General features: G+C 35.1%; 1 protein-coding gene across 3 annotated transcripts in view; it reads left to right on the top strand.

The window, feature by feature from the left end:
- Window positions 1-27841, top strand: part of METTL15 (methyltransferase like 15) — an 80584-nt gene that overhangs the window by 25879 nt on the left and 26864 nt on the right. For all 3 annotated transcript variants that reach the window (XM_051621269.1, XM_051621272.1, XM_051621271.1), the window contains one exon: window positions 13095-13231. In XM_051621269.1, the coding sequence (XP_051477229.1) occupies window positions 13095-13231 (137 nt within the window). The remainder of the gene's footprint in view (window positions 1-13094; window positions 13232-27841) is intronic.

Here is a 27841-nt window from a genome sequence, read left to right on the forward strand (position 1 = left end):
ATTTAAAAAAAATAAAAATTGCCCCTCCAAAAATGTGTACTTAGTCATGCCATTGTGTTCCATGACTTCTAGCATTGCACATTATATTAAAATACACAACTAATACAACTGTCAATGTTATTTGCCTTAAAAGGGAAGTAGAGAGACGCTTGTTCACACCACAGATTGTGGATACACATTCATTTTCAGTGACTTGTGTCAACACTGCAGACACTTGAAACATGTTTTATTACTGTAATTACATGTTGCTGATTAAGCCTTATTGTACTGCTATCAAACCAGCTGCAGTGTTGCCCGCAGGAGGCTGGAAATTCCCGGTGTTCTATTATATGCTCTGAGAGGCAGTCAGGGCCTTCTGTAATCAATGAATTATATGAAGACTGTATAGTTCTGCGAGGGTTTTTTGCTTGTTATTTTTGCCAGTGGTGAACGACAAGATTTTTCTCAGGGTCTGTATAATGTTTTGATTACTGTATTAATGTAACAGAGTGTTAAAGTAAATGGTATGTCGTCCTGTTCTCACTGGAAGTTTGAACTCATATTTGTGGTAGGGAATTAATCTGGTTTTAATTGCCTGTGAGCCTGAAGTATGTTCCTTTTTGTAAAGCTGATCTCACATAAATATAAATCAGTAACTGCCTGTTCTTTAATTATGTATTAGTGTATTGTACCTGCATACAAGATGAGAATATGAGCATCTCCAGTTACAGTGTATTGGAGGTCATTAAATCTTCTCTGCTCCATGAAGTGTAGTAGCACTGTGTTTCTCATTACTGAAAAATGCACTGTGTGTTTGTTGCTTCTTTTAGAGTGGCTATGTTTAGCTACAGTAAGGCAATCACTCACTTTCTAACTAAGACCGTAGGGATGTTTGATAATACAGAAAACAATTGGTGTAAAACATATAATTACAAAAGTATTTTTTAAAAAAATGTTATGGTAAATTATTTTGAGCTGTTTGAATGCAACATAAAATATCATGTCTGTTATTTGAGAATACTTTTTAGTATTTCTTAAGTACATGGCTGATTTCTACCATGGTCCAAAAATTTTGTTAATTTAATGAAAAGATAACTAGTGTAACCTGCATTGTCAGTAGTGGTGCCTCTTCTTCCCTTGCCACTTTATACATGACCTTTTCCTTCTCAGGCAGACATTATTTCTGCTAAGAGTAATGAAAATTTTCTAGAAAGGATGCTGAGGTATGTTTGGACCAAGTGATTTGCAGAAAATATTTTTATTTGCTTTAGATTGTCAGTCATAAGACTTAGGTGCACAAAATTTTACTGCTGTTTAGCAATAACTGCATTGATGAATTGTAAGGATAAACTTTACTAATACTGTTGTTGCCTTTCAGCAAATATTGCTGTCATATAAGAAGAAGAGCCAACACAGAAGAATTTGAGCCAACACATTTATCTCTCTTTCTAACAAGCATTGTAAATAAGGCTGATGGTCTAACAATACCAGAATGTGACTTCTGATGATATTTAAACTTAGCTCTCTATTAATGTATCCATTTATGTGTTTTGTTTGGGTGCTAGTAAATCTTCAAATGACTGGAACAAGAAGTGGTTGATCAATATAATACAAAAATATGACATATTCAAAAATAGCATAATATCATGGCATGGCAAATCTTTTCATGGGTCACAATATTAGCAGACATAATTAGCATCCAGTGCAAGAAATGGGGCATCAAGCAAGGTATGGAGATACCAGAACTAATTTGACTCTTAGGATATGCTACTTTACAGTACAATATTTTATTGCTACAGACAGTCCCTTGACAGCAGGTCCTCTGCAGTGGTCGGTGCTTCAAAGTAGAACATCCCTTTTTATAACTTTTAGCCTACTTTCTTGCAGTGTTTAAAGTGGACAATAGCAGCTTGGTATTTGACATGCCTGTGTTAGGGAAGCAAATGCTGCTAGATAGGTTAATGTGAAACGACATGATGAAGTCATAAATCTGTTACAAGGTTGCTCAAAGTCTGCTTCTAATGTTCTGTTCTACTGATCAACCCAAACATCTGCAAAAAGAAAATCATCTAAATTACAGGCTGCCTTTGGCAACTGTGCTGTATCCTGCTCCAGCGCAGTACTATTCCTATCCTGAGCAGGAAGCAGTCATCACGTGTGACCTTTTCAAAGAAACACAGGTCCTAGAGCTGGAGTAGGGTAGCCTGGGTTCTCTTAACATCAAAAAGAAAGCTGGTAGTATGTCATGTTTTGCTCAATGTGCCCCAAGCTCACATTTAAGTACTGTGATGTTTGAGACAAAGACAGGTGACACAGCAGAGCTGGAGGATGATGTTGTACATGAATAGCATGATTTCACTTTACAAACATTTTTATTTTTCAAAAATGTGAAGAAAAATAGCGAGAGATTATAGAATATTTCATTTTTCAAGTCAGCTGAGCTTTGGTATCCTAAAGAACAGAATGAATTCTGTTAATCATACTGCTTTCCTTCTGCCCAATTCCATGGTGAGAGAGTGTGTAAAATAAAAGCTCCCTAGAGAAGTTAAATTCTTAATAACTGAAATAACTGGAAATGAAAAATGAACGGATCAAGATAGTAGGGCAAGCATTGTAGTATTTTCTGAATGCCTACTATGGCAGATATTTCCATTAGGTGATAACATTGTTCAGTGTTTAAATGTGCATCATGTGTTTGCAGTTTAAGGCACTTACCCAACAGAGTTATGGTATGGACTTGTCTGGGGAAGGAGTATATGAAATATTTGGGTGGGGGGATGGGGTGTGTGTGGGGTGTTGGTTTTGTTTTTTTCTTAAACCTTTCTCATGAAATGAGACTTCTGTTGTATACTTTGTAGAAAACAGTACTTCCTGGTGTTTGGGGGATAACCTTTCCTAAGACATTACAAATGCCATAGTATTTTGAATTTCTGCATGTCTAACTTAAAACTTTCACCTTTGTATGCTGAGTTTGAGAAACCTTTTTTTAATATGCTCAGATATGAGTTACAAAGAATGAAATTAAGGAGTAGCTCAGAGGAGGACAGAAGAGATCTTGCCATGTTGGTTATTGGAAAAAAATGTTAATAAGCTTTTACTGCATGAATAACACTGAAAACAAATGGGAGGTTATTCTCGGATCACTGCCTTTTGACTTCATCTTATAGAGGAATAATATATTTTAAGTGTATTTGAAAACATGTCACATATTTTAAATATCCATTACATAATCAGTAGGGAGTGTTATATGAAATAATACTGTTAAGGGAAAATTAAAGCATTTGGGTGAGTAGATTTTTTTGGTGTTGAAGGCAAGTTACTCCTCTTAAACCACAACTTTCATTCATAATGTAGTTGAATTGGTAGCTGTGTACAATTCAGGATCTTCTATTTATGCATCGGCCAAAGGTGACCAAAAAAGTACATTATTTTTCAAGGTGACTGTTTTCTTCTGGTTTGTGGTGTTTGTTTTTTTTTGTTGTTTTTGTTTTTTTTTATGGTTTGGAGGTTTTGGTGTGTTTGTTTATTACTTTGGCATGCTCCAAACCAAACTGAGCATATCTTTACATTGTTATATTCTTATAATGGTTCAGTTAGCAGAAGGGCTGTTATTGTCATTAGTAATGTTGCAAAGTCATGTAATTATTATCTAATGATGGAAACATTTGTGTGATTTCTATACACTGTAGGTTTTTAAGCATGTTAGTCTGATCACAGTTGTAAATTGAGTCCAGCCATGAACTTCAGTTGACAGGAAAAAGACTCCATATGCCTTTCAGACGAAAAGTGATCCTACTTCCATTAGTCTCTTTTAAATAGATTGTTTGTTACCATAATAAGATGTTCCAAAGTCAACACCGACATGTTGGATTGTTCTGTGTAACTGAGCTGGTGTAAGTGACTTTACCTGTGTGTGACTTTGCAATGGCACTGCAATTAATAGGTTTTGGGGTTTTGTTTGTGTATGTAAATTTAAATAAGTTTTTAAAGAAATGCCTATAATTTTTATTCATACATAAGTATTTTCACAGTGGCCTAAGGGAAATAGTTAAAATTCCTTTTCAACTATATTCTTGTATTTGCTGCACACAATGACCATTATAATTTGTTCAGAAGTAATTATAAGATTAACTTAAAATACAAAAGATCTGAAGTATGTAAAGAAATTTGAAATTGCTTCCTTTTGTCTCTGACAAAGTTATGCCTTAATAGTGCCTTTTAAATTATTAAAAAGATTAAGTTTAGCTTGCTACGTGTTATTATCTTCTTCTTGACTGTGTTGTTCAGAATATGTCTTGAGATAGTCCTATTTTTTTTTTTCTCCCCATTATATTTGTTCATAAATGTGATCTGTCAGAACTACTCCAGCAGATGTTGACATGTGGCTTCAAAAGTGATGATCTTCTGTTTTCTGAAGACATTTTTGCTTCTTGATCTGGTTGGACAGTTATCTTGAAATTAGGATACTTGAATATGCCCATAAGTTTCTGGTTTTCTAAGGCATGTGGTAATCATAACGCAAAGCATTTTGGTGACATAAAAATGAAATGGAATTGAAGAAAAGCCTCAACAGTATACAAGCACTGATACTTTTTTATTGTATCCCAAAGAATGTCAGAAAAGCTGTTAAAAAGACCTGAATTAAATGTTTGTAACTTAATTCAAGTAAGTAGTATAGATTTCAAAGTAGCAGAGCTGTTTTTCCTGTCTGTTTAAACAGAATCCCTACTTTTAGAAGCTGGGAAGGTAGTTGAAGGTTGGTTCTATTTTTCCTTCCTCTTAATGTCACTTCTTAGATTTTTGCTTCTGATTAGCTTTCTGTTTGTGTTTGTTGAAGCTATAGGTTCAGTGAGGTTGTTATTAATAAAGAGCAGCACTGAGCATTAATTTTCAGTTTTGAGCTGATGGATTTTGAACTTTGCAGAAGGGAAGGAAAAGACTAAGAGACTAGGAAGACATTGCCTTTTGCCACTTCAGACCTTAAAATGTGTGCCCCAACAATAATCTGTATGCTTTATTTAAGAAGCATTTACTCTAGTATTTATTTTAGAAATGTCTTTATTAATTCATACCTTTGCAGTGACTAGTTGTGCAAAATGTGGTAACAAAAGTATGCAGAAGATCATCTATTCCTTGAAAAAAACAAATTCACAGTTGGAAAAATATTCCTATGGCATTCTTTGTCACTGCTCCCCACTTCAACTCAGTTTGTTATTCTCCTTACGTGTATATGAAATAGTTCAGTCTATTAAAATGGTAGGCTTTGGCAAACTCAAGATGTTTGAACAAGAGGTCAGATATATTTATATCTTAATGCACTTAGAGTTGATATTTGAAATATAAGGCAGAGTGGAAAATAAGTTGTGTTGTGACAATGAACAATTTCTTTTGTGAATAACAAGGAAATTCAGACAACAAGTTTAGAGAACATGACTCATCATAGAAACACCAGGAGAACGAAGAGGAAGAAAAATAGTCTTGAAATGTGTTGATTATTTTGTTTATGATATTACTTTTCTGTTCCTGGATTTTTTTTTATTTTTTTTTTTTTCACAAAGCATTCAGATACAAATAAAAGAAAATACTTAAATAGCTACTAAGAGGGCCTGGCAGTACAGTAATAAATATTTAGTGTTAACTTTAACAAGCATCTCAGTTCCATGCTAGTAGTTTGACCTTCAAAATGCAAAGACGCAAACACTAGCATTCCTTTCAAATGTGGAAACTGTGTTATTGTGATGAATGTTGGCTAGTCATTCCACTAAGAAAGATCAGTGAAAGCAAGGAGAAGGGCTGTGACCTAGTCGTGATTGGCTTGGAAGACACTAGTAGATGGTGGCTTTAGTATCACACAGGTACATCATGTATCCATCTCCTTTTTGTGAACTTATTTTTGTTAGAATACCCAGTATAACTATGGTAGGAAAAAAATACTGATATTTTGATGTTTGTCTCAATTTCATGGAAGTCTTTCTCTTATTTTTCTTCAAGCAGTAGATACTGGGTGTTCTTTTGTTCTAATGAACTGTAAAGTTAGGTAGTATAGCTTGGATGCTAGATAGTTGTTCTTCCCTTTACCTTTGCAAAGTTTGTTTCAAATAAATTGATATTCTGGTATTTCTTCTTTCAAAGTGTGTAAAAAGTGGAAAGAATGCCATTTGCTTTAAAACAAAAAAACCTCATGGAAGCACTGAAAAAGATAATTTGTTTTGTAATTGTTATTCCTTCTAATTCCTTATTTTTCTTTTGGAAGATGGAACACGGAGGATGAGTGATTGTTGAGACTGGGGCTGTGTTCTTGGCTGTGGCAGCAGGGATTGTGGGTGTATTTCCTTTCTCTACCACTCACAGGGCAGTTTTGTGATGTTTGTGAGGCCCAGTTTTGGGTGGAAAGTTCTCTGGCAGGCACGTACTGCTGTTAACATATTACATTCGTATATGATATTGATATGGTACTCACAAAGTGTGTGTTTTTCCACACATCAAGTTAATTAAAAGTTTGAAAATGTTAATTTTTCTTCTGCTCATAATTTAAACTTCATATTGTTTTCTATTCTGAAAACAACAGTTTTCTTGGCTTGCTTTTATGCACTTCGGGAAATACATCCTTCCTATTAGCTAAAAGAGGAAAAAAATGAAATAGGATTCTTTTCCCTTCTTTTGGATTGCTAATGAGTACTATTTTCTTCTCAGAATTACATCTGAACCAACTGTGATATGTTTCTGGTAAATGGCAGAGTTAGTTCTGTGTTTGTATAGAGTCCTGCATGGTTATTTATGTAGCATCAGCCTGTTTCCATGTCTGGCTTACCATTCTGTTTGACTGACATGATAGCTGTCTTCATTATCTTCTAAGTGATTTGCTCATGCTGTGCTTGATGGGCCTTATGAGCATTTAATTTGTGAGGAGGATACTCCAACAAATGTACTCTGAAGGGTACTGCAAAATGTTTTGCTCAGTACATTATCCTGCTATACTTGAATGACTGCCACTTAAATGAAAATTTCTTCAGTCAAGAAGGGAAAAATGCCAACATTATGATACAAGAGCATCAGAGGGGAATAATTGTGTGGCTGTCCCTTCTGTGAGTGTGTGTAAGTCTTTGGAGGAAGTATGGAACACAGGGCTAGAGGAAGGAACTGTTTTCCCAGAAAGGTTTATTTGAGATTAATTTTATTTATCTATTTATTTAATCAGTTAACTTGGTGGTAGGATGGATCTGCTGATGACCCTTGCTGAAGTCAGAGAGGATGGACACTATCAATACAGAATAGATTTATTTATTTTTTTTTAATAGAAAAAAGTGGATAAACAGGGCTGGGGGTTAAAAAAAAAAAGCAAAAAGCAGTACAGGGCTGTTTTTTGGGGAGTAAAAGGCACTCTGTTTTTAGAAGAAATTCCTGTTATCTGTTGGAAAGAGCAATGGAGAATGCCTTGTCTGTAATAGTTAATCGTAGCATAATATGATAAGTGTGAACAAGGTGAGACCCAGGTTTTTCTAGAGCAAAAGATAAAGAGCAGAAATCTGTCATGATTGACAGATGACAAATGATGGAAAAGAGAGAGATTGCTCCTGAAGAGCTGATTCCTGGGATAGAAGACTGCTTGGGACAGTACTTCATGTGCTATACTCCAGCTCAGAATGTCTTGGATATTTAGTAAAATTCTTCAAAGTCACTATATCAGGGCTGCAAGAGAAAGAAAAAAACATTTTATGAAAGATCAGCTGATCGCCTTGAAGTGCTTGAAAGTACTGAGAATAGTAGCAGGAAATAAAGTTATTCATCTAAAGAATCAAATTACTTTAAGAGCATGACAAAATTCTTGCTTTTAAAACTGAAAGAAAGCAGAGACTAGAAATTACTGGAACTGGTGAGAAAACTTGTATTTTTACATTTTTTAAAAATACATCTGGTGTAGTTTCAATTTATGTTTGTCATGTTTGAGTTTCAATTTTGTATCAGTTCTGCAATCTCATTTTGTTACATAGTAGATGAAAAATAATTGCAAGGGCTATCAGGTATTGTGGAGTAAAAATTATTAGATGAGGAATTGCAGATTACTTCAGTGGCAGAAAAATGAAGTGCTTAAAAGGTATTTATTAGGAGATGGCTTGTCAGTGAAAAGTCTTGTATACAAAAATGAGGAAGATGAACTCTCTGTATCTCTGTAACTATCTTAGAGCTAGCTGTAAAATGAAGGCTATAAAGCTTTTGTTTGTTGCTGTCTGTATGTCATGAAAGAACCGGGTGGTTTCTAAAATATACAGTCACAAACTGATTATAAAATTCCCAAGAGGAACTCTGATGGGTCTATCACAACTTAACAATGGAACAGTGAGTCACTGCAGGAGGAGTTCATGTAATAATCTTTTCCGGTATTTATAGGACCAGGAGGATAAAATGTCATTTAATTTTATTTGATTAAAATCTACTAGGCAGGATAGATAGAGGAAGAATCTTTCTTTTATTTCAGGCATGAAAGATGAATGGAATGTATAAAAAGCATATTATGAAGCAGTATAGTATAGTGATTAATTTCAAATCTGATCAGTGCTCCAAAATAGTTGTGTTAATAATAAAATTATTTCATTTGATAACATAAGGTGATTTAAAAAAAAATTTACATTCTAGGTACAAAGTGTTGCTTTTGAAGTTAACAGCTAGGTGATAAGGCATCTCTGTGTGTTCTTGCCTGCTAGTTTAGGCATATGTCTTTGTGCAGTTCAAACTGCATCCATGGAAGATTTTTCATTACTTTAAAAAGTTATGCCAGATTGTACTTAATGTAGCCTTAATTAGGTGAGCTAGGATGCCAAAGACATTTTAGCCTATCCATTAAAGCTGGTGATGCAGTTTTATCCAGCACTGTGTCCTGCAGTCACTTCTGCTGGAATCAGAGCTCTTTTATGTAGTGCTCCCAATGTACAGATGATGTCACAGGTGTCTACTGTTGCTTAAAGCTTTGGTTGGATTGTGTTGTTGGTTTGTTTTGGTTTTTGTTTTGTTTTGTGTGGGTTTTTTTTCCAGAAAAGGCAATATAATTTCATGAGCGTGTTTATTCACGGTGAATGCTTGCATGAATTCTTAACTAAAGCTTTTAGATGCAGTCACAGTATTGAGAGCTTAGCATAATGTCATGCTATAACAATCCTTATCCTTTCTTTTCTCTCCTTTGCACTGCTAGTATTAATTTTTTGCTTTAGTTGTGAGAACTTCTGTATGATGCATTAATATTCAGCATGTGTCAGGAGTTCATGAAGCTTAAAGTTTATCAAATTTAGAATTATTGAAAGCAGAGGCAGATGGGTTTGAGGAAAGGTGAGATGAGCAAAGTAACAGATGTAAGTATTCTTGGATGAGCTGCAAGGTCTTAAAAAAATAATACTGCCTTTTTTTTCCAAATTAAATATTGCTTAAATGGTAAAATTGTCTGGATATATGTTTGGCCAGAAAGGTCCCTAAGTCATCTTTTCATTTTGTGCTAGTCAAACTTGATGAAACAAAGGACCTTCTCCGTAGTACAGAAATGTTGGTGAGAAAGGGGCACAGAGGATAAAACCTGTGTAATAGAGATCACTGAGAAGATTTAGATGTTTAGGAAATGAACAGATGTGCAAGAAATAAGAAAATTGCTAGACCCATTGGTGAAGAAAGAGAACATTTTTCTGGAGCTTCACATTAGTAACATACCCATTTTTTAAATTTATTTTAAAGATGATGTAAATAGCTGCTTACTTCTAGCACTTCCTGTGCCTTCCTTGACTCTTCCTTCCAACACTAGGTCTGTTTCAGACAAGGAAATGTCAAGGTTTTCAAAAATGTTATTGTTAAATGTCTAGCTGTGTTATTAAATAAGAGCAGTTTTTCATTCTTTTTTAAACAAACAACCAAACTCAACCTAGATGATGTTACTCATGTTGATTAGACCTTGTTTCTTCCAACAGGAATTATGATGTAATTTAGACTGATTGTGATTGTTTGGAGAATAATTCTGCTGCTGCAGAATAAGTGTACATCTAAATGACTCTTGAGACTGTTGTGACAGTTTTTTGAGTGCATTTCTGAGTTAATCCTATGTAAGAAATAAAAAGGTGGGTTTAATTTTCTGTTGTTTTGTGATGTTTTTCTGAAGGGATTTTTCTGCAGAAATAGAAGATAAAAGTGAGAAGTCTATTTATTGCTTATGTACATTATTTCAGGTAAGGATTCAATAGAAATAAGTTTGAGTGGAAATTAGAGAATATTAGATAACTCTTGAAAACTGTAATTTAATAGCATATGCATATTTTCTAGAATTCATGGTAATTTTTGCAATTCTCTAAGCTAAATGCAGAGTTAGCAGTTATACTTTAAAATTAATCATATTCATTTAAGAAAGGTAATACAAAGTTTGCTAATTGGTTTAATATCCCATTCAATAGCCAGTATTGGATTTTTACAAGAATAGTACAAATAACAATACAGTCCAAAAAATCACTGAATGGCCTCTCTATTATATCAGAGGTTCTCTGAGTCTGAACATTGGTAACATGAGAGCTTACAGATAAAATGTTTTGAGTAGCTTGGAGTTTTTAATATATGCAAATATTTTCAAAACTTAGCTAAATTTTTGTGGCTAGTTGTGTTTTAAGGAATGCCCCCACTTTTCTGATTGGTTTTGCTTATCAAATAGCTTTCAGTGAGTATACTTTTGGTTTTGTTATGGCAGAAGATAATCAGAGTGCTTAAATAGTTTGTGAGAGCATTTATGGGTTATGGATATTATATCCTAATATAACTGTCTTATACATACTGCTTACAAAAAAAAATATTTATAAAAATAAGTTCTTTATTTCTTCAAATGAATGGTGCAATTTAATATTGGAAGATGAAGCAACTAAATATTTTTTTCTCCAGGAAAATATTATCGTGAATTTCTACTTACAGATCATAGGCTCAGGAAGCATGTTGGTATAACACAAATAAATTATGAGAGCCTAAAATCATAAAGGATCCTAATATTCACTTACTTTTAGCCCCAGTAGAGCTGAATGAGTTTCATAAATATTCAATGTTTATTATTATGGGGTTTCCATCTAAAAGCTTTTGTTTATGTTTTCTAAAAATCATTTCTGAAAAATGGGTCTTTCTTCATTGCTTTTGAATTTCTGTTTTCATCCAAAGGGAATCTGTGGTTGAATCATAATTCTTACAAGACAGAAGTTAAAAAATTTCCCTTAAAATTTCCCTGCTTACTTTTGGGGTGTGTAATATTTGTAAATAGGTTTAGTGCACATTAATTTATATGCAATATGAATGCCTATTATATGTGGTCTTCAAAAACTGATACTTTAAAAAAATAATTATTTGAAAAGTGGAAAAAACCCCAAAATACCAGGTGTCCATATGGAATGTTATGGATAATCTGTCCTAGTTTAGCTTGGATGGAGTCTGATTTTCCCCCCAGTCAACAGAGGTCAGTTAAATCAACAGAGAGGGAAGAGTTCTGAGAGTTCTGAGATGCAGAAGCTAGAAAAGATGCTGTTCAGTTGCATTTCTGCTTTGTTTTAAATACACTGTCACAAAACAATTAAAAATCAGTCTATTTCTAAATGCAATATGTTTTGCCTAGAGTGTAGAATTACAGATACTTTCTCAGTGATTTGAAAAGGAAATATTTCCTAGGTGGAATTGCAGTAGTACAACCTCTGTATCACTAGGTGAAGAGCCAGTTGTTTCAGTCAACAAATAGCTCTTGACATTTGAGCAGTTCAACATGGTGTTGTCAGGCCAAAGGAGGAAAGCACAGGGGGCAGCTTCTAGGAACAGTACTGCTGTTTTACAAGTAACAAAAGGCTTAAACCAGCATTAAGTTCTAGCTAATTTTCTTGTGTTTCTCCTGCTTGTGGAATCTTATGGCCCAACCTGCCTTGGGTCAAGGTGGTTGGCTGTGTTCCAAGTCAGTGCTTCTTAGGAAAGTCTCAAGATTAAAGTCTGTTGGTCTAATGGGCTTTGACTAGAGAAACCTTTCTAGAATGAGCCTCCAGAAGCTGCAGAGCCATAATGAGAGCAGTGTTCACCTTTCCAAAGCCTTTTCTCAGCTGCCTTTCTGCTTCTTCCTTTCTCATGTTGCGACCTGCTGCAAACCAGTTGCTCAGTCTCCTTTTTGAGGCAAACCGTTTGCTCCAGATGTTCTCTTCTGTGATGTCGCTGGGAATTAACCAGCGTTTTGAAGTCACCTGATCTCTGTGATATTTGATGGCCCCATCACCCTTCTCAACTCTGAGATAGAAAATATTTTTAGTTTTGTTTTAGGTTTTGTTTGGGGTTTTTTTTGTGTGTGTTGCTTTTTGTTTGTTTGTTTTGGGGTTATTTTAGTGTTGTTGGGTTTTTTTGGTGACATTTTTTGGTGGCAGGGATGTGAAATTTCCATTTTCTGTTTTCTGGAACTTTGAGTTCTGAGAGACTTGCTATAAGAATTTGAGTGCCCATTCTTACTCAACTTGTGCTGAATCTACATATGTTTTATAGCACGTTCAAATTTCCTTGAATGTGTCGTAAGTTCTAGTCCAGAAGAATAAAAAATGTGGACATGACATGTGTCCATGGCTGGTTAAGTATTCCTTGGAAGCAAGGAAATGTACATTGTTTATCAAAAGGTGTAACTCAAGCCCATAGAGTATGTCATGACAGTAATTGAAATGGGATTGGTGTTAAGGTGGGAATTCCTATGCTATTCTGCATCTAATTAACATGTGTAATGATGGCAGAGAAGATGCAGCAGGACTGGGCTTTGGCATGTGTTGATAACCTAAATACATGGTTTTGTCCTAGCACAGTGAACCTGAAATCAGTGGTACTGTGTCTTGAAAGTCATATTTTCTGTGCTAGTTCAGTTAGTCCCAGTGAGAACATATACATGCCTGTGCTGCCATCACACTTTGATCTGTGGTATAAAACTATGACAGTGTAATTTTTTTTAAATTGGTACACAAATCCATCAGCCTTTCTTTTAGACACACTCTTGCAGCAAAGTGTTGCTGATTACTTCCTATAATCCTATGTAGAAGAAGCTTTAAATCAACAGTTGCTTTCTGTTCTAGGTTAATGGTGTTGTCTTTTTCAATTAACAGTGTTTCCTTGACATGACGTTTGGAGCTGGAGGTCATACTAGAGCTCTGCTAGAGAAAGCCAGAGACATCACTGTCTATGCACTGGACAGAGACCCCACAGCTTATAAAATAGCTCAGCAGCTTTCAGAATCCTACCCGTAAGTTGTCTTCTCCTGCCACAAATATTTTCAAGATAAGGTTGATGCTAAGGTAGTATATACACAATTTAATACATTTTTATGGTTTTAATATATAGTTTTTAATGGCTTATTGTAGAATATCATTATATGCTGCATGTACTCCTTTAAATAGGAGATCAAGTTTATTTATGAGTAATTGTGTGCAAGTTCTGAGGTGTATGATGTTAAATGCATATTTTGTACTCTGTTAATTTTGAGTATACAACAAGCAGCCTGTTTTATATTTTTAAATTTATTTTAAAAACATTCACATGCTTTGAGATGTTTCTGTTATTGTACAAAACCATACACTTTGTGGTAAATACTTCACAAAAAGGATGGAATAATGTACTTCTAAATTCAATTTTAAGGTAATTTAAGTGTGACTTACGAATATTTTCATTTATAAAAATAATTGTTATTCAGTATTAGGTTTGACAAATACTTTGCCACTGGCTTCAGAAACTACTAAACAATTTAATAAGCTGCTATTTGTGTGTCAAGTCATACATCAACTTTCTTTTTAAAAAGAGTCTTGAATTTGCTAAATGAGCAATTGCTAAATATAAATTTTTAGGTTTTTTATTTATACAAAGGTCTTATTTATTTTATTCAAGAAACAGGCCAGAGCATGAGTACAATCATGCAAAAGTGTGCAATATGTAAACCTGAATATGAGCTTTTCAGAAAATGCTTGAATTTGACCAAGAAATTAAAATGCGTAGATAGAAACCTAAATAATATGAAATAATTTAGGGAAAGTAGGAATGAAAGGACACTTACTGGCATGTTGAAAGAGTATTTATTTCAAAAGAGCTTTTTACATGAGGAAGAGCAAATCTTTCCAATGAGAAGAAAATTGATAGAGGGGGATAAAGAAACACCTGGTTGTTTAGTCATGTTGTCTTGCATAAAAAGGAGTTCTGAGACGCAATAGTATTCCAGCAATGCAGAAGGTATTCCTCACCTTTTCTAAAAGTAAACTGTGCTTTCCTTGCTTCTCGTGTCATTGTCAGAGGCCCAGTGGGAAAAATTAAAAGCACGTGATAAGAAAGCATAGCTCAGTTAGTAGTCATCCTGCTCTGTAAGACTACTTAATTATATTTCTTTGAATTTCAGATCTTTGTGGGCTGAAGTGACACACAGTGTGTAGTTACAAATTTGTAGAATTCCTCTCCCAACTGTTACTACTCCAGAGAATACTCCCTTTGACAAAATAGTGCACAGAATATTGGCAAGAAAAGTTCATTTTCTTTTAAACTAAGCCTGCAAACTCCACCAGATGTCATTGGACTTGTAAAGTCTTCTGTTCTTTGTGTCAGAGGAAAAAAAAGTAGTCCAAACAAAAGCCAATCTTATATTTAATAAGTTTTCAGAAGCATTTACACAGCACAGACTATGATGAATAGGGATTGTCAGGATCACACTCTGAAATGATTTTCCAGTCCTAATTCTGGTCTTTAAATGATAGTAATGTGAAAAGATCTTATTCAAAATATGTTCATCTGCAATGTATCCTATGCAAATCTGGGTATGGAGGAAGTTTATTTTCTGGGTAGATTAAGATATTTTTAGAAGTGTTGGATGATTTTCTGCCGATGATCAACATTGTTAATTCTCTGCTTGCTTATATTTGTTTAAATATGAGCTTTAATCAATATAGTATTACAGTCAATCTAACTTGCTATGGCTTTAAGAACAAAGGAGGTCTCCCAGTTCCTAATTTTGTTTGTAAAATCATATAAACTTGGTTACTTGGACTCCAGACATGGTGTGGTCTGCCTTTATAGACACAAGTTATCATTACAGTGAAGTGAATTCTTAAGTAACAGTGTTAAGTTGTTAGACAGAAGTGTTAGTCACTGAAAGATGATTGCATGCCACTTGAATATATATTCTGGGCACAAAGCAATATTCTTCCTTGTTTTGGTGTTTTCCCTCATCTCCTGTCTTTCTTTCTGGAAAGGACAGGTGTGTTCTTTTTCAGAAGGTAAATGTATCTTTCATAATAGTTTATATTGAAAATTAAGGTAAAATCATGTTCATACACATGCTCACTATTTACTCTGGTTTCCATATGAAGAGAGTTGCATAAAGTGTAGCTAAATTAAGTGAGGGAAGGAGAAGGTTTATAATTTGTAAATAAGAAGTAAAGCTAGGGTTTACTTACAAGTTGGTTGTAAGCATAAGGGATTTACTTTAGAGTTATGGAACTTTCATAAATGGAAATTTTTCCTGTAGTATTCATTAAAAGATGGCTGATCTAATACTAAGGGTTTTTATTGTCCACTTTCTGCACTGTGTTAGAAAGAAATCTTTTCTCATAATTTTATCAGTTTAATTCCAATCTGTGTTGACATCAAAAGCTCAGGGAATAATTCATCTAGTTGATATCTTTATCTGGTCAGGTGTACTGTTAAATAAAATAGTTTCCTCACCTGTTTCACCAGGCAGCCACAGAAATAGTTGTGCTGTCTTAAAACTGGCACTGGCAGCATGCAATTGCAGGCTGAGAGAAGTGTAGGGCTGCCCCTTCTGTAATAAAGACAGCCATAGATGTGACTGAAGAGCTGCTGCACAGCTCCATGGTTTTTCTCTTCTAGGTTGTTTTTTTTTCACCTCTTCTGTTTAGCATTGCTGTTTTGGGAGAGGTTATTTGACTTACCAAGTGCTTGTCTTCCTTTGGAGGTGGCAGGAGGTAGTTGTTATGCAACTGTAACGAGTATCATCTGATTCCCACTATGTCTGAAATTGTGCAAATTGAAAGTCATGTATCAATTGAATCTTCTGTTGTCATTTTGTTTCTATTTAAAACAGAAGATTGTACCTGTTTAATTGGGAATGTTAACGAATTCCAGCATATCAACTACATTATGGATCTTTAGTCTTGCAGTAGTATTTGCAGCAGTCCTCCCTGCTGTAACACTTCCCTTAGAAGTATTCAGTGTTAATTGCTATTGCTTATTCTGGTTAGGTAACAGTAATCTTGGTAAAACCATATATTTCCAACTGTTACTCCTTGTGGGGCCTCATTTTTTAAGTATCCCATATCTTATGTCACTGAGTTACAAGATTATTAAAGCTCAAGTTGCAGAAATATGCCCAAATGGTTGGAAGAAGAGATAAGCATGGCTAAATTAGGGGACTTTTCTATATTCAGAACTAATAAATGGAGTCCTCCTTGAACTTAGCTGAAAGACAACTGGAGTAATAACTAACTGAATGAGAACACTGAGGAAAAATACATTTCATGTGTGTATTTTAAACGTGTGTCCCTGCTTCTTGGTAGTGATTTTGTCAGACTAAAATCTGAGGTGGGTAGAGTTCCAGCTGCAATTCTTGCATTAATTTAGCCACTCTGTTTATGATATATATTTAAAAAAAAAATATCTAATGTTGCTTTAATAAGGAGAAAATGGGTCAGGGCCTGTTAGATATTCAGTGTGTGGGTGGGAATCCTTTGACGTGCTTTCTGGGGAAGCCTCTAACTTGGGAATTGCTGCTGAGAATCCAGGAGAACAAGATGAAATTCAGTCAGTAGCAATATATATTACAAGTAAACCCTTTCACACCCACTGAAAGGGAGAGGTTACAGAGGTGGCTGAAATCTGGCAATTAACCAGTATCGTAGCAAACTTTTAAGTATGAGTAACCTACGCAAAGCCTACACAGAGAAGACAATATGTTCGTTGTAATTCTCTGAGCAGAATAAGAAGTTGTGCCCTGAAAGAAGGGTAAATAGTATAAAGTTCCTCATACAACTTAGCTGCCATTTTATTGTAGTTCTAAAGTCATTTTTAGGTGTGATGGTGCTTACGGGTTTTGTTTTCAGGGTTACGCAAAGTTTATAGAATAAGTGGGGAAGAACTATCAGCTGTGTATTGTATGTTCTGGGGAAAACAGAATTTATTTTGTTCATTTCTAGGGAAAAAAAAACTTTTTTCAGTTGCAGTAAGCTTAATTTAGGTGCTTGTGTGAGTGTAATGTATAGGCTACTATTTAACTTTTGACTGTAGTGCATAAGGGATACAAGTAACTGTGCAATCAAGGCATATTTGTTATAATGATGCCTTGACTATATATAAGTAAGTTAATTAGTTACCTGTAGTGTTATTCCTTAAGAATTTTCCTTGTTTGCCAACATCTGCCTGCCTCTCAAATGTAGGCAACATAAATAAATTAATTGCTTTAAGTATGAGACAGAAAAATGTAATTTGGAAAACTAAATAGACCACTGAAGACCCTTATATTAAAATAGTGCTTTTCTGTCATGTATTTTGTTCCCCAAAAGGTTTATTTGGGTAGCAAACATAAATAAGTTTCATTATTAAAAGATGAGGAATTAAAATTCTTTCTCCTGTTGCCTAAGTTCCAGCTGTGCAAGTCTCCAAATGACTCAAAAGCTTTGCTTTCATACATATGTTCTGATCCTTCAATACATTGAGTTTCTGGTTTAAATTTGGGCCCAATGGAAAGTTGCCCTGACATACAAAGCACATGCAACAGTCTACTTTTCACTGTTGTTTTTATTCCCTTTGTACATTCTTTTTTACCTTGGCCCATTAGTGCTTTCTTAAAACCTTGTCAGCTTCAGAGGGAAAGACTCTGGATGTTTTTGCCTGGGCTTTAGTAAAGCCCTTGACGCTGCTTCCCACAGCATTCTTCTGGAGAAACTGGCTGCTCTTGGTATGGACTAGTGCCCACTTCACTGGGTAAAAAACTGGCTGGTGGGCTGCGCCCAAAGAGTTATGGTGAATGCAGTTAACTCCAGTTGGTGACCAGTTACAAGTGGTGCTCTCCAGGGCTCAGTGTTGGGGCCAGTGCTGGTTAATATCTTTATCAATGATCTGGATGAGGGAATCAGGTGCAATCTCAGTAAGTTTGCAGATGACACCCAGCTGGGCAGGAATGTTGACCTGCCTGTGGGTAGGAAGGATTTGCAGAGGGATCTGAACAGGCTGGATCAATGGGCCAAGGCCAATTGTGTGAGAGTTTTCTTGATGTTTTCTCTGGACAGGGAAAGTTACTGTCCGTGATAGTGTGCATAATATGTTTTTGCTAAAGGAATAGAGGTAAACATTAAGTTAGCTCCTGAGCAGTGCAATACTTTCTGTATAGTTTAGTCACTCTTTTTATCTTTCTGTTTTGTGTTTTATTGATGTTTTTCTATAAAGGATGTTTGAAAACCAGAAGTATCAACGAGATTGTCACCCATGGAAAATAACATGGCACCATCTAGAGAATACCTTACATCTCTTCAATTTGTATGTCTATTCATACAAGCAGAAAGCATTTGTTTGACTTAAACAGCACATTTCATGTGGAAATAATCAGAGATCTATGAACACCTCCTAAGCATCCTCAAAACGTGGCATAGTTTAAGACCAGGTAGGCAAACAGAACCTCTTTAGAAAAGGAGATGGAAGAAAAATGATGCACAGATCCAAGTGTTTCTTTAAAACAATATGTAGTTCAGTGTTAGAAGTAAGTTTGGGAATATGTGTCTAGGAGAAAGCCATGAAGATCATAATACAAAAGGATGACAAACCTCAGTATGGTGATTGAGCAGACAACCAGTCTTCAGGTGTCAAACTGAAGCTTGAGAAGGTTGAATGAGTTGGTTGCAACTGTTTGTCTAAATGGCTTAATATCTTCCGCTTGTGATTTCGGTAGTGTCCATGAGTTACTCAGTTGAAAGTGTATTTACCTGTGGTCTTTTAGATATAAAAATCCTAATTTACTTTTTTATGGGGAATGAAAAAGCCCAAGAGAAAGCAAGTTTGTGAGTTGTCTGAAATAAGTGAATTTTTTTTCTAGAATAAGCAGGTTGTCCAGCAGGCTCCACTAAGCATATCCTTGGTGCACTGGGGTTTTACTCTGTCTCTTTGGTCAGATTCAGCTTCGAGCATGTTTCTTCCTTTCCTCAGAGATAGATATGAAAAATCTCATACACTGCACTTCACAGAGTGGGCATATGCTTGCAAGTGTGAGTTGCTACCATGTCCATATATATATGGAGGGGCTGAATGGGGTCCAAAACTGAGAAGTTTTCTCAGTGCCAATATTGCCTGCGCAGTGGATCTTAAAACTGGTATGTAGTGCCAATGGCAGGAGATGTTAGCTATTTTATGCATAGGAAGTCAGAAAACAGCTCTTACTTTTATTACATAGTAAGTAAAGGCAGAAAAGATTTCACTTTATATTGACTGAAGCAAGTTAATGTGTATGTTTGGGAAGCTGGACCAGAGCTTTTTATGTTTAAGGTCTAGGATGTTAAAGACTGATGAACGTGATATCAACATCTCTCCAATTCAGAATTCTTTTAGCACTGTATCATACCAGGATTTTAATACTGAATGACAAGGAAAACCTCTCTATCTGCTCAATTTAAACACTATAAATGTATTAAAATCACTTCAGAGCTCTAATTTTTTCTGCCTCAGTTGCAACCAAATCCTGTCCTGGCCTGACTCCTATTTAAGTTGGGAGATCTGTCTAGCTCAGGCATTGAGGTGGGATGGCTACAGGCCATTTCCAACATTAGTAACTAACTTTAAATTTCATATACTGGTTACATAAAAGAGGAGTCCTTATTTGCACTGTTTACATCTTAAAGGAGTAAAGTGTCTTTTAAGAACATAGGTATGTCCAAATATTGCCTCTGTATATTCAGTGGCACAAGTTGCAAGGCATGTGGTTATGTTGACATTCTCACTGAAGCTTTTATTTAGCAATAGAAATATCTGGAGAATTATTAAATACTAATCAGTCTATCAAGACATTCTATTTACAAGACTCTTATTTTTTTTGATGTTCTGTATATTTATTTCTTTTACTTTGGTAAAATTATTTGATAGTTATATTAATTCTGAAAATTACAGTCAATGTCATGTCAGAAATTTGGGGTTCTGTCTCTGTCTTCATACAGAAGTTCTCATGTGCCACTGCTAGATTTAATGTACTTTCCAATCAAAAGAGTCAGGACAGCCCTTTTATATGTTGCCAGTTTAGGAAAACAAATTGCTGCCATTTTGAGCTGAGTAGTCTCAAGAGAAGCTGCATCATCCTACTGTTTTAGTAGGAAAATCTTAGGAAATATGTTGACCAGTTTGAGCTCTGAAGAAAAGTTTGCAAGTATTTGCTTTAAAGCAGTGAACTGTTCTAGTTCCATGTATTTACCATTATAGAGTAATATTACATTTCATTATTAAGATTCAGTATAATTAGAGTTTTGTGAATAATTGATCTTTATCAATTGGTATGATAGTGATTTGAATTTATTTTCAGTACAAATGTCCAAATCCTGAATTTATTTTTAAGGACATTTTATATACCTGCTAGCTCAAATTCATATGGAACGCAGTGCCACGTGTTACTTTATCCAGCAGTAGTTCCAGACATGTCCATTATATTGGTTTTTTTTAATCCTTCTATGTCAGTGTAGTATAAAAGTGCTCAGAACATTTTAAAAGTTTAATGTTATAGTTCTTACATGCAGAGTGTTTCTGAGGACAGTTCTGTGAAGCTTAATTTGGGTTGTAGCTTTATTTCTAGAACGAACAGATGTCTTTCTGTTATTAAGTAAATAATTATAATGCTGAAATAATCATTGAACTTATGTGATCTACAAAGGACACATCAGCTTTTCCCTTCAGCTAGTTTCCCATCTTCTTGGTTTTGATAAGAAAGTTTTTATAGGAGTTTAGGTGACTTTTACATTACTTTGGTGACCACTTCATTACTAAAATACACATAAAACGTCTTCTGTTTGTTGAAGTTAAATTATAATTAAAATAGTTTAAAATGTACATGTCAAATACATTTAGAAATTTCTTTTATAAATATTTAGAGCATTTTTTTTTTTAGCTAAACAGTTGAGTTCTGGGCATATTTTTCATTGGAGTAACAAAACAGTTACAGTTACTAAACAGGGGTTTATAAAAATCACTGTTTCATAAAGGACACTGGAGTATTCCTTTCAGGTTTTTTGTGTTTTTTTTTTTATAACAGTGAAACTCAAGGTGCTGGTTTTGGTTTTAGGGTTTTTTTTAATGAGAGGAGGAAATGAAGAGAGTGTAGGTTCTAATCTGAAGTTTTTTGCACCTGGTAATGAGTTGTGTGCAGATCTTTTTGTCCTGTTGAGAAGATGGTAATTTAATATTTAGATTGCTGTTTGTCAAGAGCTGTATATATGACTTATTTTTATTCACATTTACAATAGGGAGCATTGAGGCACTCTGCACAAAGCAAGAGGATGTAAACTGTGTCAAAATACTCCTCCTTGTTTCAGATAATAAAGACAAGTGTATTCATCAGTACCTTGACCGTAATTTTTGACAGTAGAAGATTCCAGCATTTTCATATGAAGGTAGAGATGATAGAAATGCAGGAACACAATGGTTCTTGTCACTTACTAAGAGAAGGTCCAGAAAGATTATTGTTTAAGCTATGTATGTTGTTTACTAAGTAAATAAAACAACAACAAAAAAGCTGGTAGACTGAAAATATTTATCAACACGTTTTTTGTATAAGTATTGAGCTTCACACTTAACTAAGTATGAAATACAAATATATGGGGAAGTTACTTGGAGTACACATTATTTTTCTGACTGAGTCAAATACTTTTATTCATATCATAGATACATTAGGATTATGCATATAAGTGACATAAACTATAAAAATGAATTACTTCGTGTTTGACGATGTAATTCTATTTTGTTTCTTGTCATAATAATAAACAGCATTTGCATTTTAATTTGATATTGGCCTTTGTGACTCAGCTGTGCCAAGTGTTGTGCAGAATATTCAAAGGACTGAAAGTAAAATCAGACATTTAATTGCTGGCTTTGTTTTTGGATGCCTGAAACACAGCAATTTAGCTTGATCAAGCAGCAAAAATTTGGATAGAGAGATTTTGGACAATTTCTGTGTAAAACCATGGTGAAGAAAACATGTAATTTGAAATGGAAGTTACCTGTGGCCTTGTCACCACTGAACAGTGCACATGTTTGAGACCAATATTGACTAGTAATTGACCTTAACTCTTGACACACACATTTGTAAGAAGTAATGCAAATGTTATGTCTCAACAGCAGAAACAATCTGTCATATTGGTGTTGCTTACTATAGTCTTGCACTGATCACGAGACCTTAGAGGCTGCTGAAAGTTAAATTTTTAAATATGAGTCAGGAAAACAGAACCAAATTATTTCGGATAATGATATCCAGATTGGCCATTCATCTTCAAGGTGATCTGTGCCACCTGCTACCACCCTTACTTGCCTTGAAGTAGACTGGGAAGGGAATGAGGAAGATAAGCAGCACTCCCTTCCCCCAAGGCTTTGCATCTTTATCTCTTGGGAAGCAATGCTTTTATTTATTTATTTTATTCTAGTTGTTACATAGGGACCTGAAAATGTGCCCATTTGCTTATTGGAAGAAACTAGGAACCTGTTTCCTGTGAAACTGGGAGAGCAGCTGTTAAAAAGTCAGCAGATGATCCTTGAGGTCCCTTCAACCTCGTATTCTGTGTTTCTACGATATGTGTCAAAACCCATAGTTAAGGGAAGACTGAGTATGAAGGCTAATAGTGTGGTATGATAATGAGGGGGACCCCACAAATAGGATTGTTTTTATAATATGTTTAAGGTAGGATTTTTGTATTGTAGTTTATCAGTTGTGTAGTATGAATGATCTTCTTTCTGCATGTTTGGCTAGTGCCCTGTGACATGGAAAAAAATTAAATTTCTGAAAACAAAATGCATTTTTTTTTTCTATTCTGCTTTCAAAATAACCATTTTATCAACATTTGAATAGATTAATAATAGCATTGGCTAAAATGGCTGGTAAGTAATGAGAAATTTTATGACCAATCATGAAACTGTTGACCAATCTTTGATCTGTTTTTACTATTTGTTTTACAGTACAAAGTAGATGAGACCTCGCAGATCTTTCTTGTTATCTAGAATTTCCATATTACTGTTACCAGGCATTGGGAATACTACAGGTTTGTGGGCAATTTAGCAGAATAAGGAGCAGGTACATGGTCTCATCTGTTCCTTTGTTTTGCCTGGTCCTGTGCCTGATAGGGCATCAAAGTGATGTGTGAAGTAGCCTTGAATTTTGAGTATTTTGCAGATAACCAATGGACTGGAAAAGAAGCTGCTGGAGGTTTTTGGTATTAATTTGGTGTCCTTTTTCATAGCTGTTTTCTTGAGACACTAGTTTATTATAAATTTAGATATATTGCAGCAAGAAATATGAATAAAACAAAATTCTAATGAATGTTTTAAACTTTTAAAAATTCTAAACTTCTTTTTCTGTGCAATGATTTCATGGCTCTAAGACCTTTATCTAACTATGGCTAGAAACAAGAACTGAATCTCATTGTATAATCAAGGGAATTTCTTAGTTTCAAAGAGATGTGTTTCCATTTTTAATTCCATACTTAGTGAGATATTGAACATTGAGAAATAGAAGTGTGCAGAAATAAAAGTGTCTTGTCCTCTCCTCTCTCTAACCGTAATTACAGAAATAAAAGTCAATATTTGAGTGCCAATCTGGAAGCTTCTCAATGAGTCAGTTTTGCAAGTTTATCAGAATTAACGGGTAATAAAGTCATGGTACACAGAAATACATTTAGCCATTCATTCTGCAGTCACAAATGTAGTATAAAGACTTCAAGCACTGAAACTTAAGTTTTCAATTCAAAATTCCACACCCCTGTCAGGTCTGACAGGACTTTCCCTCTGAAAAACGGCTCTTCTCTCCTGTTAGACTTCAGGTTCAAGTCACTCTGATCCATTGTACCAATAGCCTTTGAATCCAGCTTTTTGCCCATACATTCAGTTGGTGCCTTCCATGTTGGTAATGGAGGAAAAAAAACCCACCCCAAATTATATTAAAATCTAATTAAATCCGCAGCTTTCCTGTTATCCACAGAGCCAGTTATTTTGTCTTAGAAAGCAATCTGGCTGGCCAGGAGTCTTTTGCCTTGGCTGCCCTGCTTATGATCTTCATGTGCTAGGGAATAGTTTCCATGAGGACTAACTGTATGGTTTCTGCAGTGATGGAGGTGAGGTCTGCCAGCCTGTAGTTCTCTGGACTCTGTCCTTCCTGGTGAGTTTTTGAAGCTATTGTGACACTGACCTTTTTCTAGTCATCAGGGACCTGATCACCACAGTTTCTTAAAGCTGATACAGTGGCTTTGTGGTAACATCAACCCCCTCTCTCAACACTTTTGGATATATGTCATCTGATCCCTTGGCCTTGTACATGTCCAGCTGCTGTGTGTGACCATCTTGCTTGGTCCTCCTGTGATGTGGTGTTAGCACATTTCTCTCCTAGTCTGTGAGAGTGGGTACACTTAGAACAGATTTTGCCAGTAAATATTTGGCCAAAGGCTTTTATTACCTCAGCCTTTTCAGTGAAATTTATTATTAGGTCACTTGTGCCATTCTCCAGTCATCCATATTTTCCATGTGTTCAGGACATACTCCTTCCCAGTTATAGTTTCAGGCAGATTTAGATGGTCCTAATTCCAGCCCAGAGCAATCCAGCTCAGGGTTTCTTTTTATACTCTTTGGTAGCTTGTCCAGCTTCTCTCACTTAACAATCAATTTCTTTTTTTTTTTTTTCTTTGAATATTTTTTTTTATTTTATTTGGCATTTAGGTCCTGCCAGCATTTCCCTATTTAGCCAAGCTGGCCTCTTGCTGCCTCTTTTTTTTTTTCCCCTGAGATGGGCATGGATTCTCTTGCACTTTGCAGAGATAGTTCATTGGAATTATCCTGAGTTCCTTTCCATGTCAGGAGACCCTCCCAAGGCCTCCTGCTTATCCATTCCCTAAACAGGCTGAAGTCTTTCCTGAATCCTGGGATTTGTAGTCTGCTGTTTGTCTTCCTCACTTCCATTAGGATCAGGAGTTTGGCCTTATGTCTTACACTGAAGAACAGCACTCTCTAGCCTAGGATGTTAAAGTTAAAATGTATTCTTAGACAGTTTTATTCCTTTTGTGAAAAATAACCTGTTCATGCACCATTTGCTGTCATTCCTCCAATATCTGACTGCTCCAGGAGCTGACTCCTGAAGTCCAATATTGTTGAAATGTTTGTTTCTGGTACCCAAGCTTTTTACCAGTTCTGCATCTTTTTTTACTGTAAGTGTACAGACTCCTAGAATGCAGTTGAATATAAGGATGCAGATTGTGTCTTAATATGCTGAAAACTACTTCTAATAGATTTCATTAAGAGTTTTAATTCCATTTTTCATTTATAAAATTAATGTAATTTCTAATTTCAAATTGCCTTTGACAAATCTGAGCTGTAGTTTATATCTTTGTCTTAAAAAGCTATTGCAGAGGAGAAACACTAACCAACGTAACAAATCAGTTACTAAAATGACCTCTTGAGATGAATTTAAGTCAACTCTGTCATTGACAACTTTGCTTAAACTCAGCAGGGAGTATTTTACTTGTTAGAGGTGAGGTTGGACTCAGCTGAATTTTTCTATTTTTTAAAAAAAGTACTGTCTGTATTGTGATCTTAAATGCTGGCAAATCCTCAAATCGTTATGACTGACTTAGAGATGTTTTGAATATGTCCATGTTTAAAAAAGAAAAAGAACTCTCAAGTCTGTGCTGTAAATATTAAACAACTTGATGAGAAGTTGAAAATTATGTTTTTGGACAGCAAACTCTGAGGGTTGTTTGTTTTTTTTTCTTTGATGTTTTGGGGGGATTTTTTTAAGGTTCCTGTGTAAAAGTAAAATGTGAAGTAAATTTTAGCTTGTTACTTTGTTTTTCACCACCTATGATAAGATTTGGAGAAAAAAGATCATGATTCAAGGTTCAGTGCTTCTTAGTATTGCTGTCTTGGGAAGTGAAGCCCCTCTCTAGAGTAGCATGTGGTCTTAGAAGGTTTTCTGTGAAGGTAAGAGGGGACTGGATATTTGGGTTTGACTGTATTTTAGAAGGCATGATTGAAAGAAAAAAGTGAAGTAGACCTTCTGGTTTAGGTCATACCCTAAGTAAACGATATTCAGGATGAGGAAAGCAGTTCCTAAACTAGTGGTTTTTTGGTCTTGTTTTCATTTTTTTTGATTAAAATAAAATCTTCTAAAAGAGACTTTGTTTGCTTTTCACTACTGCAATGTTCAATTGAGTCACAACCTGTTCTGAGTTTAGCACATCTCTGAAGAACTTTAGTCAGACTCTTTGAATATGTTAAGCTTGAAGGACGATTTCAATAGAGCTTTATATGAAAAATGTGCACCCTTTAACTAGAACCAGAATGTTCTCCATGTTTAGACTTTCTGACGTCTTTCTGTCCCATAATCAACTTTAAGAGGTACTGCAGGTGGCTTGAAGGTAGAGTGAGTTAACAATTAATAAGGATTTACTGAGCTTTTTGCGTCACTTTTTATTTCCAAATAATTTGCTAACAAGTCACCTAAGGGCTTAAAATCGACCGGGACAATAAACAGCAGGAGCCTGTAGTGCAGTTGATGCTGATGAGCAAAGGAAATAAATTATAAGTCAAAATAAGTATTATTTCATCAGTTGCACTTGATAGTATAAACATTTGTTTTATTGTAAGAAATAGAACCAATTCAAATAATCATTCTTCTATTGTAATTTTATTTAGAATCTCAACTTCCCGCTCTAATGCAGTGATTACTCAAATTTATCAAATGTTGCTCTATAGCTTTTTCTCAAGAACATTCACTCAAGTGGATATCAGCCTTAACATACAATTTTTGTGTGGTTTTGGCTTTTTTTGAGTCTTAGTCATAAGTCTGTCTGGTGGTTGTCATTACTGCAGGAAGGTATTATATCTTCAATTATTACAGAACCAGTGGAGGAACAAAACCAGCCATTTCCATGACCATGCTGAAAGAGTTTCTTGTGTTGTTCTTATGTTCCACTTAAACGTCAGGATCCTTTCAAATAATATAAAGCCTTTTACAAGCATTTAACTAACGAGTTAAATGCTTCTTCTCAAGAGTAAAAAACTTTGTTGAATGTGAAACAATGGGATACATTTTCATTTTTTAAATCACACCCTCCCCCAGGGTACTCATTTATGCATAGGAAATTCCGGTTCTTCTAAAGAAGACTGACAGACTTTCCTTTCTTACTCCAAAATTTTCCTCACAGATTTCATACAGTAGTACTTAAATAGTTTGATTAAAATATTGATTTATTTATGTTGGAGCTGAGCTTCCTCCCCTGCTTCTACAGGCTCTTACAACACTTAAGTCTTTTCTGTTGAAATGTTAGATTTAGTGTAGGTAACTTGTAAGTCTGTCACCAGCCTTTTACAAGGGTGGGATTTCATGTATGTGAGCTTTTGATCTACAGTGCTGAAAGCTATTAGTTTCCTTTTCTTTGGAAGATATGTGTAAAGGTATGAGTGTCTTAATATTCTTGAACTAGACTTTGAAGAGCCTGTGGGTCAAAATGACACTCTTGTTATTCTTAAACTAGACTGAAGTTAATGGGATTTCTTCCCTCTTTTTTTCTGGAAATGCCTATTCTAGTTCTGATTAATTTTAAAGGTCTTTGAAGGCTTTGCAGTTATTGCAAGATGA

Source organism: Apus apus, chromosome 5 (assembly GCF_020740795.1).
Source record: "Apus apus isolate bApuApu2 chromosome 5, bApuApu2.pri.cur, whole genome shotgun sequence".
Lineage (NCBI taxonomy): Eukaryota > Metazoa > Chordata > Aves > Apodiformes > Apodidae > Apus > Apus apus.